This window comes from Arctopsyche grandis, chromosome 9 (genome assembly GCF_051622035.1).
Source record: "Arctopsyche grandis isolate Sample6627 chromosome 9, ASM5162203v2, whole genome shotgun sequence".
Taxonomy (NCBI): Eukaryota; Metazoa; Arthropoda; class Insecta; order Trichoptera; family Hydropsychidae; genus Arctopsyche; species Arctopsyche grandis.
Window position 1 is genome coordinate 30,053,698 of NC_135363.1, and position 14,234 is coordinate 30,067,931.

Sequence of the window (14,234 nt, forward strand, 5' to 3'; positions counted from 1 at the left end):
ATAAAAACAACACGATTTAAATTCATCGGAATGATATGTACTTTGAGAAGAGGTTATTGTGCACGAATAAGTCTACGAATGCAGCTGCGATGAGTCCGTCTACGTTGAGTATGAGATTGGGCTTCTTGCGGGTCGTGATAGCCTCAACGGCCAACGCATAATCCAAGGTCGGATGTTTAGGAAAGTGTTCCAAGACGAACTTCTTCAAACAAGTCACCCTCTCGTCCGGATTGTTGATCGATTTCACTCTGAGAATGAATTCCTCTCATTTAAAACACCCAAAAACAACACAAGTTCATACGTAAGCCAAACATTAATCAACTACCTATGACCGATGCCCATGATGAGTTCACCCTTGGCTCTCTTATCATTGACGAATTCCATAGGATGTTGACCGGATTGATGAGCGGCTGAAAAGTCTTGCGCAGCCTTGTCCAAAGCACCTCCAAACCGATCGCCCTAAAAACGAAACATAATTAATTCGCAACATCCTCGACACGTATCGAAAAACTCATCGTCTCATTTTTAGCTTACAATTGTGAGTAAGCCGCTGACGACAGACGAGATCAAGTCTTTTCCCGCACGAGTGCACACTATGGTGTTATGAGCACCGCTGACAGCCGGTCCGTGATCGGCTGTAATAACTAAGCACATCTCCAAGAACTGACACATCTTCGCCGGCAATTCCCGCTGGAACCTGCGAATAACACAGCATTATAGTGCGAACATATATGATGAATCTAGAATATAAAAATTGCAAAAAAAAACTTACCATAGTAAACTTAAAGTTACGCCGATTCCATATGGTCGTTGCACGAGAGCAGATATGGGTACGCCACTATACATTAACTCCTTTCCTCTTTCATCACAGATTGTACTAACAAAAGCTGCAGGCTTCCTAACCAAACCTAATTTCTGTAATGGAAACATAATGCTAATCATTTTAAACACATACATATTATCTGGTCACCTTTTTATATATTCCATATTAATTGTATTGAAAAAGTCCAACTAAAATTTATTAAATCCTCACACTACCGTTTTCCTACCTACGCCCATACTATTGTTCCCGATATTTTAAAAAGCCTATCCTTTAACAATCTTTCTGTCAGGCGACGACTCACTGATGCTACATTCTTTTTTAAGCTCCTAAATGGTTTCCTTGATTGTTCCGATTTACTGAGTAAGGTTGGTTTCAGGATCCCAGTTAGGTATTCTAGACACGTTTTACTCCTTTCACTTAATCCTTTCAAAACCAAATCCCTAAAATATTCCTATCTACAGCGTGTTTTATCGTATGCTTAACGGGGAGCTGAATGACGTTGATCCATTCGGTATTTCCTTACATCAATTCAGGACTGCCATCAGGAGAGTCCTGATTGATTGATCCATTTATATTTCTATTTCTATTATATATTTTTTATCCAATTATATTATATCACTTTATTTTTAATTATGCATTGTCCTATTAAGTCATATTTTAGTTTTTATTCTTTTCTTTTTCATTTGTTTGTCTATATGTACTAGATATATTATGTATTTTGTAAAAATCTATAATTGGGCTCAGATGTTATTTTGTTATATTTATTATTTATTTTTATGAATTTCAACATCTAAGGCCTGTCGATTATTCAATAAATAAATAAATTATATATGGGTACGATTTAACTGTACATTGAGAAAAATACTTAAAAGTATGTTAAAAAAAATGTTTTTGCGTTTTCGATGCATTAAACAATCTCGTATTTTGCATCGAATAAAATATTTTGGCATTATAAAGTGACCATTAAAAACAAATACGAAACGATTATTCGAAAAAATAGATTTTAGCATTAGAATGGATACAAAAAGTGGCAAAGTTGCAGTCTTAAGCTATTGACAACTGTCAACTGTCGAAAGTGTTTACTTTTGTTTCTCACTAGTGAAATGCAATCTTAAATGAATAAAACCAACCCTAACTTATCCTAACATTACCAAACCATAAATAAATAAATCCTAACCAATCGTTGGTTCGTATTTTGGCATTCGCGACGTTGGCAATACAGTTCATCTGTCATTTTAATGCACATTTCATCCACTTTTTAAGTAGCAAATATTTTTTTCAATGATCAAAGCAAACTTTCTAATGCAATCTGTATCCGTCATTTAGAAACGCACACAATTTTTTTGGTAATGTACAGAAACTTTTTTTAGTGTACAATAATTTTTTTAAATGATCATTTATTTTATAAAATCGACGTTTAAATTGTTCCCATTATATATATAATATTACAGTGTAGTATTATAATAGCTTACCATAGCCCATTCGAAGTCCATGGGTACTTTTGGTGGTGGAACTTCCTCGGCAGGGACAATTTGTCCGGTGGCAACTAGTCTTTTATATACGGAACCGATCTCTTTCCCAAGAGTGTCGAATGTGTCGGGAACGAATGCGCCGTGTCGTCGCAATTCCTTATTTTTGTAAGTAGCTTCCTCGATTTGTGACGCTGCACTCGATCCTGCATGACCGAACTGTACTTCTGACTTGAACATTGCTGAAAGAGATTGAACAGAGAGTTAGCTTAATAAAGAATACACTTTTTAATGGCTTCTTATAAAGCAAGACCGAGCATCGTTCAGTAAAGGTCGATTCTAAATGGCACAGCACATACAAAAGTACAAAAGTTATTTTTGATACATTGTATATAGACACATTCATGTGTTCCGTAATGTGTGCGTGGCGTAGACATAGCAGAAGTAGCCGACAAAATCTATTCATATTAAACAGCAGTACATGTAACCGTAACGTATCAAGTAAAACCGGTTTTCTTCGGCCACTGTAGAAATAATCGCGCACGACGTGACGTCATAGTAGCGAGTGCAACGAAAATGCGCATGCGCATGAGTATTTTTAGAAACGTCATATTGTGACAATATTGACTCGACACAACGCAAGTAATGTAAGCCATAAGCTGATTTTGCCTAGCAACTTGTCTGAACGTGTATGAATAGAATTAGTCTTCCGTGCATTTCGTGCCAGGCTGTTGCCTTGCAGTGCTGGATAATATGAATTAAAGCAGGCTGAGGCTTGATGTTAAACATGGCCAATCTAATAGTAAACATTTTATTAAATTTATTTGAATAATTTTGTTTTATTGAAAATTTAAATATATATATATATATATATATATATATATATATATATATATATATATATATATATATATATATATACATATATATATATATATATACAGTTAATTTAATAGCTTACTCCATTTCGAGCATACGTAGCTCTTTCGTTTTGAAAAACAATACTATGGTTTTTATTTTCTACCGCCATCTGAATGGAAGGTAATAAAATTTTTAAATGGTATTGCCAATTGAACTTGGAAGTCAAATAAAATAAGTATATTCCGAGAGGAAATGGCTGATTTAGTTTAAGCGTAGAGTTTTTCAGTTTTCCTGGAGCAAATCTGAAGACATCACGAACCTTCGGTCGAAAAATCCAAAACTACATACATTCTACTAAAATAATCTGATCAGACATACCAGAGCAGGTTCCGATGCACCAAGCAACTAGCGGTTTTGTGATTTGCTTCTTCAACATCGCTCGACATACTCGGTACTCTTCGATACCGCCAACTTCACCCAAAAGCACCATCATCTTAACGCTAGGATCCTTTTCATACCGAATTAAATGGTCTAAGAACGTAGTGACGGGATAGCGATCGCCTCCGATCGCAACTCCTTCATATACACCATCGGCCTCCTTTGAAATGATATTGTTCAACTCGTTGGACATTCCACCGGACTTGGTTACGTACGCCACACTGAAAATAAAACAACACACCCATCACAACACCGCACATGTGAGAATTCAAATTTACAATTTAAATATATAAGTATTACCTTCCAGATCGGTACAGCTTTGATTCCAATATGTTGTCGATCATACCGGCAGTGTTTCCGATCTTGAAGCAACCTGGTTTGATACCGCCTACTGTCGCAGGACCAATGATGTTCACCTGATACATATTTCACACTTGAATCAACTGAATAATAGTAAATACGCATTTTAAACATTCATTCTACACCGACCTTCTTCTCTTCAGCGGTCTTCAGCAATTTTCTGGTTAAGCGTTCGGGAATTCCTTCGGCGATTATGACGACAGTTTTGATATTGGAATAGTTCATCGCTTGTAAAGTTGAATCGTACGCAGAGCGTAGAGAGGCAAAGTTGATCAAAACGGTGGCTTCCGTGTGTGCAGAAAATGCTACGTCAAGATCGCTGTATACTAAAAAAAAAAAAAACATGAATAATTTAATCCTTTGAGTGCTGACGTCTTTTCTGTTGAAAGCCCGCCATGCCGAAAATTTCGCCAACATTTCCAACAAGAATTATTTAGAAATCCAATAGAAAGCAGGTATAAAAATTATAGTTAAACCAAATAAATCCTAGATAACTACCGCCGAGGATTTCGAGTTTTGTAAAGGTGTGTTTAGACTCTCTAATATATCTTGCAACAATATAAAATAAACAAAATAAGTCTATTAATGGATGTATTTTTCCAAAACTAGTTCCATCTCCTTCATTGTTGTTAAAATGTAATGCTCACAATCTAAAATACTCGGCAGCTAGGGATTTCCATCGAGGAATTCTGCTATGGTTATAAATTCAGAAATTCCGATGTAAACCAGTCTTTATAAACATTGACAAATGAATGACACGGATTGTTCAATGCATTTTTTTTTCAATGCTACCTGGAAAGGCTTAGCGGGTAGTATTCTTGTTTACTTTGTATGTACATGCTCAAAATACAATGCCTATCGGCGTTTTTCAGACCCGTCGACTTGTTGGTCAGCATTCAAAGGGTTAAGCAAAAATAATTTCATACGTAATACTTTTGAACTAGTATATACATACCTGGAATGAATATTTCTTTGCTGCCGAAATAATATTTTTGTTTGTGATCCGATGTGAACGGATAAACAACTGCAATCACCGATGGTGTTTCTCTTCTGCATACGAAATCGAAATCTAACATATTCTAAAAGATAAATATTTTTTTTATTTTTATATAACATTCAAATTTATGTCTAATGTAATTATAATATTCAAAAAATATATATTATATTTGAACACATATTCAAACAAACCTGAATAGCTCTATTCTGCATTCCCCAAACAATGGACTTGGTCTCCCTTGTGAATAAAATCTCACCAGCAGGCAAGGGTCTCTTTTTCCCCTGACTACAAACAGCATCCAACTGTTCCGGAGTAATCGGCTTTTCATTTTCCCCATTCATACTCTGAAACGAAACAAAACAATAATTTCAAAATCACCTATGTACATAATTCAACAAAAACTTCAACCTTCACAACCGAACATATACACACCGATTCATTGGCTTCCGGTTGAACCTTGAGAAACTTTGGATTCGGCATTCCAGGAAGCCACGCGTCCTGAGGCACTGCCTCTTGCCCCAAAGCCAATCGGCAAATATACGTCATGTGAACTTCCGGCCCGAAAACGTAAATCGGAATCTTCAACCTCTCTCCGACTTCTCTCATTTGCCTACAATAAATGCATTAATTAAAATACGCACCAAACATATTACATGAAAATAAATTACATCAAACTCAAAACACACCTAAGTCCCTCTTGATAATTGGGACCACCTCTTCGTACGAACAGCGTCACATTATTCTGACGCAACTTATCTTCGTGCGCTTCGATAGCTTGTATGATACCGCGGAACGTGTCAGCAACGTTGGTGAAATTTGCAATACCACCGCCAATAATTAAGATCTAAAATAATCATCGAAATTCATATAAAAATGCACACAAACAACGCCTTAATAAAATCAATTGGATGGTTTTCAACCTTTCCACTTGGATGAGATGCACCGCTGCACATGAGTTTGATGATGGTTGATGCATACGCTGCCGTTTGGCCTTCGGTCGGTGCTCCGCTGTATTCACCATAGTTGGCTAGTAAATCTGCACCTCCAATGTCACACAAAGTATCCGTGTATACAACGGAAGCGCCGCCACCAGCAACCATGGTCCAAACTCGAGCGTCTTTGTTGAGAATAGTGAGCTGTAATTAAGATAAAGATATTAGTAGATATTGTACGGTTAAATAAAGAGATGGACCCAGATGACGATTTAAGATCCGCATCGAGATGACTAGAACAGCGTTTATCAAAATGAAAGCGGCGCTTACAAACAAGCATCTCAATCTTCGTTTGAGATTCACGAAGAGTTACGTCTGGACAGAGTTGGTTCATTCAAATTAAGGCGGCGCATACAAACAAGCATCTCAATCTTCGTATTCGCGAAGAGCTATGTCTAGTCAGTGTTGCTACATGGATGTGAAACGTGGACTCTGAGAACCAGGATGATCAGCCGCATCGAAGCTTTTGAAATGTGGGTCACACGCGGAGAAAGATGGAGTACTTCGGATACATGATATGGGGTCCAAAATACGAATTTCTCCGTTTGATAACCATGGGAAAAATAGAAGGTAGAAAATGGATTGGCAGGAAGAAGTTGTCTTGGCTTCGAAACATGCGCATGTGGACCGATATGAGCGCCGAAGAGCTGTTCCGAGCCGCTGAAGACCGATGCGGGTATCTTCAAATAATCGACGAGGTGATCGCCAACGTCCGGATGCGGACAGGGCATTAGAAGAAGAAGAATTAAGATTTATGACGTGTGTGGTCTTCTATTCCAAGAGCCATCCATTTTCTTAAACTTCCATCGGGCGCAATGTGGTTAATGGGCACACATTTAAAACACATAATAAACTCCTAATTCAACATCACCCCTCGTCCCAAAGTTGCTCGAGACTCTGCCGATACCCTCTCTATGCTCCCGCTAGATGCAGCAATCCAATAAAAGCTTTGATTTAGATTAAATCTGCGGGTTTCATGTCCCTCTCTCAGAAAAATTTGTCTCTGATGGTCGGTACACCTTACTATCATGTGTATCATTTCTTCGTAAATAAACAAATATAATAATAAACAACAGTCTTAACAGCCCTCATGTTCCCTCTGACGTGCAGGTAAGTAAACAAGTTGGGGTCGTCTACGTATACTGCTCGGAGAATCTTCAAAAATGTGATGAGTTCAGGTGCAATGAGTTTTCTGAACAAAATTTGAAGGGCTTCCCATAGTGAAGGTCAGAGACAAACTAAGTGGGAAGGTTGCATAGAGCATGTCAAAAAAGGCAACTATGTACTGCGGAGCGCCAGGTTCCAACGTCGCTTAGTAACTGAATGAGGTGACGAAATCTTCGAGCTGTCTGTCAGATCAGTTGCGCCCGACACAAGGTTAATGAAAACAAGTAATTAAAATAGCTAGTTTATGAAGTATAAATTAAAAAAAAAGCATACTTTAAGACTAGCGCCACTTTTAGCGTCCAATTCAGAGATGAACTCCTCTTCAGGCAGACGTTGACGGCCGAATGGCGGGGGAAATTCGACACCTTCCCATGCCTTAGCACAGGCAAAGTCCGCTGTCTGATCCAACTTGGCGGCCAGATCCAAAATGTAGATCTGTCCAGCGTCCGTGACGACGATGGGATTGATCTCAAGATACGTGAAGTGGAGATCAACATACAGCTTGTGCAAGGCGACAATAAATGGTGCGACGATTCTGCGGACACATTAAACGCACACTAAATAAAAAGGAAAAATTAAATGAAATGAAGGATGACGTGTGGAAGACGAGAGTAAATGTGTCGATGCGCACCTTTGCTTCTCTACCGACAACTTGGACAGCACACTGTTAGCTTGCTCTTCAGTCATATCGCATCCCGTCTGTACATCGACAGTTTCCGCGTCTTTATCCACATCACCAACTTCGACACCTCCTTGACTCAAGAACATAACTGTATCCATATCTCGATTAGATGTTATACACAAATACATCTCTTCTGACTTGAACGTAATCAATGCATCGTATAAAGATCAATTCAAAAATGTCAAATAATTCCAATGTAAAGTACGTGTTAAAGATTTACCTGTTTGTGCTTCACAAAAGGCTCTACTATGAAAGTGTCTAAGATTCCGGCGACGGCGCCGACTTTCCTCTCACCGTTTCGATGCTTTTGGATCCAGTCTTTGACGCCGTCTAAATTCAATCCTACGCCGACCAAATTCAGTTGACCTCTGCGTTTGATCAACATGTCGACTTTTACTACCAGTTTCTGAAATTTAAATCAAATACGTCATTAATGAATGATTCAACCTTAATATGCGAGCAAATACAATAACAAAACCACCCATTCGAGACATCCAATCGGTATCTGATGCACCGACGGTATGTTTATGGCCAATATACAAGTGACATTTTAAATTATGATAGAGCTTATTGGTTGTCAAACGTGTAAGGGATATTTAGAAAGGGATTCGTTAAAGCACCACTACTGACTTTATGTATAAGATCAAAGCAGTTAATTGCTTACGTAGAGGACCAGATGTCGATTATGAAATCGCCGAATAGACTAAAAATTTGTTATAAAAAAATACCAAACGCTGCAATTTACGCAAAAAAATACCCCAAATATCAAAAATTGACATCAAAAGATAGAAAGTAAGTTATAAGAAAAAAGCTTACACTACAAGTATGACCAATCTAGGATACTGGATGGGAAATTTGAATTTAAACGTTTGCCCGCGGCCGTCTTCTATGGAAGCTTTGGGCGACAAGTCTGTAGCGCGGTTGTCTTCCATAGAATTTCTGAACTTTGCACGGGATTTTGAGGCTTATATGCGCCTATTTCAACTGTTTTAAGGTTCAAAATTGGTTAAATATATATTACTGAGAGTTGAATGCCATCTATTCAATTTGTTTAAAATGAAATTAGTTTTTTGTGGAACCATACTGAAACCTCGTTTATGTGACGTCACGTCTTCATAAAATGATAATTTGACAATTATTATGTATTGCCCAAAACTACAAGATATATTATGTATTTTATTGTTTAAAATAATACTTTATGTGTTAATTAACATATCTGGTTACTTGAGTAAATATTAAAATCTGTATTTAACCCTTTGCCCGCGTCACCAAATTTAGCGAACATGCCCTGTACGCGGCTACTTTTTTGCGGATTTTGTTATCGCGTTTTCGACTATAAATATAGGTTGTAATATTTTATAAATTATTTTAGCCAACATCGATCCTCTAGATACAATAGTAGATCCGTAACCTAAGTTTTATAGAAATTTATGTAATTAAAACAATGCAGATAGTTTCAGAAGTTGTGTTAAAACATACCTCGGATTTGAGCCATGGATTGCTTTGCACTAGAGTGGTCCAATTGGTGTTGTCGGTGACGGAAACGCACAGGCACGGTTGTGCGGCAGTTTCCGGATCTAAATGTTTGCTAATTAAAAGCTTTCCAGAAGCTTCGCTGATCGCTTTGGAGCACATGATTAATCGACGGCTTGATCAACACGTGCACGACAGCCAAAAAAAAATCTTCAAATTCTACAACAGAGTGTTCAGTGCTTCCTTCTTCCTAACTTGCACCTTTCATTTGGACTTGAATAAATAATGAGTGACGTGAGCTTCTCTCTGATGTCGAATCTGCAACCAAAAAGAAAAAAAACAATCGTTAATGCGTTTATAAAATAAACATCCTCCCTGTAAGAGCACAATAGCAGATTCAAATCTCGCTAAGCAAAAATAAATTTTCATACATTATATCAACTGTAAACGGTTCGGTTCGCCGTCACATAATGCCGATATGTAATTACATTTGAATAGACGCGCGTACGAGGGATTCAAAAGGGTCATAAGTTCAGGATTAACATCACAATTTGTACAATTGACTAATAATGGTACGGGAAGAATTAAACTGGCATGAAAAAAAATCACGTTGTTATTAAATAAGAATAGATCGGCGGGACAGTCGGGCAGACCTCGACCCCGAAGATTATCCGAATAGTAGGCAGAGATTACCAACAATTGAGCGAATTATTGTACGTATATATATATATAAAGGTAAATCATCATGTAAAAAAGATAAAATCTCCCCTGTTATCACTGACAATAATAGAATATTATCAAAAAGCAAACAAATGTGTTTTTATTTCAACGAAAATGAAACGGAAAAATTAGTATATGTATAGTACAGTAGAATCGATGCCTCCGGAAATCAGATTAATAGCTTCACAACTCGGTTTTGTCACATAACCTAAAAACATATAGAATGGTCACCTTAATTTTGTAATGTAATTTAAAGTTTGATGATTTTTATAAAGAAATTATTAAATGTTAATTTATTTGACTGTATGTGACTCCAGTTGACGCATACCGTAATACTATTAATTAAAGAAAATAATAATAAAAAGGAGTCGGAGTCGGCTGATATTTTACGATTTCGTCTTCACAGCCCTGGGCCTGGTTACTAGTTCAATAAAACCAAAATACATAATATAGCATTATGCCACCAAACCATTGTCTAACGAAAGTGTAACTCCGATGAGATCAGCATATTATCAAACATTGGCCGTCAATTTATAAACTCTTGGATAGTTTGATATCGGTGAACATACACACACTCCTTCAAAGAGCCACACTGGGTGACTTTGTAGTTCAAGCACAGTGGCTCGTGGTCACTCTTGGTCATCCAACTCGGGCAACCAGAAGCGACCAAGAATCCGATCACTAATATATATATAAGAGTTTTCAATACGTGACGATATATTCATATCGTCACTATGTAGTCTAATCACCGAGTGTGGCACCCCTCAATACAACTCTATACATTTAAAGGGATCGCGACGGTTGCTCAAGCAATAAAATCACAATGATCAGACAAAACGCCGGTAAACGTGGGCAACAAGTGAGTTGCCTGGTGTGACAGCCTCCATACAACCGCATACATTTGATCTGGTCGCGCAACGGTATGGCCGGGCTCTTGGGGATAGATCAGTCAGTGAATTATCCCTAATATTCTATTATTATAACATTTCTCTGGCTGGAGGCGTCAGGGGGCGAAGCCCCTAGGGCACACACACACACACAGTGTCATTCATCATTTCGAACGGGTTGGATTGCTAAGTGTGTAATGTGCCACTTTAATTACGATTAATATTACGTGCACGTGCGCCTATAAATTACCTTACATTATACTACATATAACTTTATTTTTATTCGTGTTTCAATTCCTTTTTGAAACCACCTGTTGAAATCAACGGGCACAACACTAGTACATATATTATAAAGAGGGTTTTTCGGTTTTTTTTTTTCACAGTAAGCATCCCGGATATCCATACAACAAATCCTGAAAGTTCCATCGTAATCGGTTGAGTGGTTTAGGAGCCTATACGAGAGACAGACATTCGATTTAATATATATATATTCGTTTGAAACAAAGAATGCCGAGACAAAAAAGTGCCGGAACGCCGTTCCACCACGTTACATGGAAAAAAAATCCTGCTTGTACGTACATACATACATATGTCTGGTTACAGAGACGCGTTAGACTATTCTGTAATGTCACTGTGGCAAAATATGTCAAAACAGAATTAAATCTCCTCTTGCAGTTATCCAAATTTATCCAACTCAATTGTTATGACGGTTCCGATAAAAAAGGTTAATTGTTGCAGGCATACATTTGCTTGCGGTTTGTAATTAATACCTACAAACATATATAGCTGCATTGTATAATGTATTTGGATATGCACACAATTAGCCATAGTGTTGATTTAGGGTGACTTGTCATGGCACTCGCTTTCATTACTCAAGGAATTGTGAGAAACTCCTGTAACTTTCCCACTGTTGAAAACTGTCGTTCGTAAATAGCGCCACCTGACTGGCGCTGTGATTGGTCCAGAGGTTGTGGTGCGACCGTCTTCGACCAATCGCGTGCCTGGATTTCTGATCACGCGACAGGGGCGACAACCTCGCATAACTACCACTACTCCTGCTCTCTGTGTACCACTTTGGCGGCAACCGGTCTCGTCTGCTTAAACTTAACCACTCAAAAGCGCCCAATTTCACCGTTTAAAAATCATACGACCAGTGGCGTACGTGCTGCACGTGTCGCAGAAAAACAATAACTACGTTCAGTCTACCGTCTATCGCATAATTGCTCAGCCGAACGCCAAGTGTTTACAAGCAGACATTTTTAACTCCCTACTCTATTTAAATCATGTCTAAATTGTTAGTATTCACTTTAGTTTGGAATATGTGCGATGATGTCAGATGGTCCAAAACTACTATAGGCTCTTTTTTCTACTAATTTATTGCCACTAATAGGATGAGTCAAGAGAAAGGTTGCCAGACGTCCCGGTATTCTGGGATTGTCCCAGCTCCGGCCTTTTCACTTGTCAAAAGTCCCAGTTTCAGATAAACTGCTTACTGATCATGACAACTCTCATTGTTCGGAAATACAAACATACAAGAAATATAAATTTACAGTTAGTTAAATGACCCGGTTCAGATGTCAATAAATCTGGCAACCCTAGTCAAGAGTGAAAGTTTACATCATCATCAGTAGACTTAAGGCGAAATCACACAGCGGTGAATTTGGGACGTGGGGTTTTTTAGATAGTTTTAAACATATAGAAAATATGTCGCGTTCATGGGATGCGTATAAGGTATAGTCCTTTGAAAACGTCAAAAAAAAAAACCCCCCTGGGTTTGTTCGGTAAAATTGTATCCTTGCTTGACAGTGATCGATAACGGTTTTAAGAAATGTAGGAGAACTTGTCGACGTTTCACATACCACATCCCGCGCTGTGTGATTTCGCCCTTAAGCGGTCAGGATGCTCGATGACTAAAAAAATGGTTCACTATTGTCAACAATTTTTTTTGTTCTCCTGCTTTCTCGGATTGTCTATTGTTATTTCTTAAAACTCGACCGCCGCTCCTTAATCATCAGAGATAGGCTAGTCGTTAAGGCACTATTAATTTCTTAAAAAATAGCAGGTTTGAAAAGTTTTTTTCTCTATTCCATTGAACACTGATAGAAAGGTCTATTGCTACTTAAAAATTGCCCTTACGAATAGCCTAAATCTAAACATCAAAGATCGGCGTTGGAGGGGTGTTTTTCAAAATATCAACAGACCGCTCCATTCTTGTTCAAAGCAAACGAGCAAAAAAGCATGATTTAAGAAAGGTCTAAGAAATTGACAATAGTGAACCATGTTTTGTGTGAAAAGCATCCATTGACCACCTAACACTGCTAATCATCATAAACGGAAAATGATCTATTGGAAACAATATTCATTCAACAATGGACAGAAAAAAAAACGGCATTTCTTGAAAAACCATGTGAAACGTATAAGAGGTTAGTAAAAATGACGATTAAGTTCAGTACTTTTTGTCTAAAAATAAGAAATCAGTATGTCTACGCGCATACTGGAGCGACACGGAACGATGCGACGCAACATAAACCGAACAAATCTAGTTTATTTATATTACGACGGCGCATTTTAACTACCGATTCCCATTAGTGAATATGAAAAAGTATAAAAGCTATAATATTAAGTTTATATGAGAGTTTAAAAAGTACTTTTTACCACTGTTTAATTGAGTTGCAAAGGGGTGGTAGAATGCCGCCTATGGCTATAGCTAGCTGTCATCGCTTTGATCTGACACACGGTTCCGATATAAATTTTAACGAGTTCTTTAATGATTAAGCCCCTCTAGCTTTAGTTTGGAAATAATAGCTTACTACAATGTTAGTTAACCTCCTTATGTCGGTAAAATATCAAAGTGACTTAAAGAGTGGAAGTGGTTCAAAATCAGATCACAAATTTTTACAGACAAGAAATTAATTGAACTTACATAGTGAAGCTAGTAAAATGTATGTAAAAAGAGCATATTTTCTCCAAGTAAAAAAACTTTTAACCGATTTGTTATATGTCAGTAAGAGCGTCAAACGCGTTGTTATGTCAGCAAGAGAATCAGAATACACTGCCTAGTAAGTGTGTACACTAGCTTTGGTTTTTAGATTCCGCATATACTCTAACAAGACAAAGTATACACTGACGCGCAAATTCATGCACTTGCTGCGGAGCACTAGTAAATCTACTAAAAAATTAAATTGAGTGGTTTGACAGCTGCCAAAGTTTGACCTTGCTCTTCCAATGAATTTTATGCTCAAGAATATAACTGGTTGTATTCAAATAACTAATTTATTGTTCAATTGATACGAAATTGACAACAATTAACCAGGAAAAGTCCAACGATTACAATTACGTACATCCGTATTACCTACGATTTTAGG

At 37.6% G+C, this 14,234-nt stretch overlaps 1 protein-coding gene across 2 annotated transcripts in view; it reads right to left on the reverse strand.

Moving 5' to 3' along the window:
- ATPCL (ATP-citrate synthase) overlaps positions 1-14,234 on the reverse strand; it is a 46,418-nt gene that overhangs the window by 3,552 nt on the left and 28,632 nt on the right. For both annotated transcript variants that reach the window (XM_077437914.1, XM_077437915.1), the window contains exons 2-18: positions 9,269-9,580; positions 8,010-8,195; positions 7,739-7,926; positions 7,381-7,642; positions 5,869-6,084; positions 5,635-5,792; positions 5,381-5,558; positions 5,140-5,292; positions 4,907-5,030; positions 4,081-4,277; positions 3,892-4,007; positions 3,532-3,812; positions 2,296-2,534; positions 773-915; positions 535-697; positions 326-459; positions 42-248 (exon numbers count right to left, since the gene is read on the reverse strand). In XM_077437914.1, the coding sequence (XP_077294040.1) occupies positions 42-248; positions 326-459; positions 535-697; positions 773-915; positions 2,296-2,534; positions 3,532-3,812; positions 3,892-4,007; positions 4,081-4,277; positions 4,907-5,030; positions 5,140-5,292; positions 5,381-5,558; positions 5,635-5,792; positions 5,869-6,084; positions 7,381-7,642; positions 7,739-7,926; positions 8,010-8,195; positions 9,269-9,424 (3,101 nt within the window). In that variant the 5' untranslated portion in view covers positions 9,425-9,580. The remainder of the gene's footprint in view (positions 1-41; positions 249-325; positions 460-534; positions 698-772; positions 916-2,295; positions 2,535-3,531; positions 3,813-3,891; positions 4,008-4,080; positions 4,278-4,906; positions 5,031-5,139; positions 5,293-5,380; positions 5,559-5,634; positions 5,793-5,868; positions 6,085-7,380; positions 7,643-7,738; positions 7,927-8,009; positions 8,196-9,268; positions 9,581-14,234) is intronic.